The 2035-nt window shown below is 38.5% G+C and overlaps 1 protein-coding gene across 1 annotated transcript; it reads right to left on the bottom strand.

The window, feature by feature from the left end:
* Positions 1-322: 322 nt before the first annotated feature.
* On the bottom strand, positions 323-1462 carry LOC140442853 (uncharacterized). The gene has a single exon (XM_072533816.1). The coding sequence runs from the start codon at positions 1420-1422 to the stop codon at positions 520-522; it is 903 nt and encodes a 300-aa protein (XP_072389917.1). The 5' UTR covers positions 1423-1462; the 3' UTR covers positions 323-519.
* Positions 1463-2035: the final 573 nt, after the last annotated feature.

The raw sequence follows: 2035 nt of genomic DNA, 5'->3' as shown, positions 1-2035 counted from the left end.
TAAATAACAAACGTTTGTATAGAAAAAGACAGCAAATACAAAATAAGTGGTTGATATTATCGTTTATGGGTAATCTTTCATTTTTCCGACTGTATAAAATTTACAATTTTTTTAAAGAAAATTTTATTGACTTTACTATTCAAACAATTAAAATAAACTTTAAATTTTTTTTGTAGGTTCATCATTTTTATTTTACTATCATATTATCAATTAGTAAATTAAAAATAGAACGACGTGTTTTTAATTTTCCAAAGTGATAGTTTGATTATTTTATTACAGCTTATTGCAAACACAAAAACAATGGGAAGTAATAAGGAATAGATTTTTAAAAAATAATTTATTATTTCTTTAAAAAATAACAATAAATAAGTCTAACCCAGAAAACTGGGCAAATGGTAAAAAGTCTTTGTCTGTCGATGTCTATAAAATTAAATAAATTACATAAATAAGTGTATCGTTTTTCTTGACTTAGTCTAGAATCGCTGAGTTTTGGCAGGTACTAGAACCATCAACAGTTCCTCACGCTTGTTTGGCTTGTGGATGTCCCCTGTATGCTAAAGATTGGGCATCGAGAGATCTGCCCCATCCGCCGGAACCACCGCCGCCGTATCCTCCGCCGATGTCACCTCCGTAGCCGCCACCATGTCCGGAACCACCAGCATAGGCCGTTTCGTGAGTGGAAACGTGGGCTGAAGAATGAGAAGCATGTGGAACTACTTCGTATGTGACGTGTTTACCGCCGCCGCCTCCGTTACCCAAAAGTTTTTTAAGTCCAATAATAGCTGAGAGAACTAAAGCAATTTTACCAATAAGAAGAGCTTTACCGGCGATGAGGGCAATACTGGCGAGGGCGAGTTTTCCAAGAATGGCTGCTTTAAGTCCCATCAATCCCATGAGAGCACCCATTTGACCTTTTCCTTTCTTACCGCCGCCTTTCCTCTTTCTTGATTCACTGGCACCTTCGATCAGATTTTCTTCTTCTTCCAAAGATTCGGCATAATCGTTTAATGAACGGGCTGTTGATTGCACTGCGTTGACAACTTCACTACCTTTCAAATCGATTTTCAAAGTATGGGATCCCAAGAAAGATGTAATCCTGTTGAAAATGACAGATTCGATAGTGTCGTCACTGCTAATAGCGCGTGGAGCACCATCTTGTTCACCACCGGGAGTTTTGACGAACTGAACACCATCCATCACTGTAATTGTTTCCCTGTTGCCGATAATCTTGTCCACGAAATTAAAAACTTTATATTTCAGACAAGACATAGAGTCTTTTTTAAGGCAGTCGTTGTAAACGGCATCCAAAAGATCGTGTTCGGTTTGAACTGAATTACCGCGCGCTTCATCGTGTGCCGTGGGTAACGCACTGATTGACGCGACGATACACAAAAACAAACCAGCTAGCTTAAAAAATGCCATAGTGGTGAAGATGAACAAACTGATTGTGGTATGATGAACTGAACTCAGTGTATGGATATATATCAGCGAGCCCCTTCCCCTCCTACTAGCGTTTTGGGTCCAGAGGACCCGCGGGGCGCTGTCATGGACCGCTTTCTCAGAATAAGCGTCTAACCTAGTTTTGGACGTCGTCCCCAAGAAGTGTATGTGTATGTGCGATATGCAGCCACGAACCCACGGATGCGTTAACTAGGTATTAATAAAATCTACGTGGGTGTGCATACACTTCCGTAGTACAGTGCCACGGTCTAGGCTACGACGCCCAGAGGTCATTTTCAGTTACTTATTTCTCACCGTTTTATTCAGCTCAACTCGATTCATTCTTTGAACGAAAGTGAAACTAAATCGTATTTCGTGTAGATACAGGATGTACATACTTTAAAAAACGAACATGCACCTTTTATTACACAATAATAGCATTTTACTTTAATCTTGTTAAAGGTTTACCGTTAAACTGTAATGCATTTTCTTTTTGCATACTTGTTAATGCAGTTATTCGCTAAGTAGATTTATACAGGGTTTTTCAAAATAATCGTTCAGTACAATTTAAATTTTTTTTATCTTTTCAAAACAA

This window comes from Diabrotica undecimpunctata, chromosome 6, assembly GCF_040954645.1.
Source record: "Diabrotica undecimpunctata isolate CICGRU chromosome 6, icDiaUnde3, whole genome shotgun sequence".
NCBI classification, from domain to species: domain Eukaryota; kingdom Metazoa; phylum Arthropoda; class Insecta; order Coleoptera; family Chrysomelidae; genus Diabrotica; species Diabrotica undecimpunctata.
The sequence above is the reverse complement of the archived record's forward strand: the minus strand, read 5'-3'. Positions and strand labels throughout refer to the sequence as shown.

Coding starts and splice junctions, on each gene's coding strand:
- LOC140442853 (XM_072533816.1), bottom strand. CDS start 1,422: ATGGCATTTTTTAAGCTAGCTGGTTTGTTTTTGTGTATCGTCGCGTCA.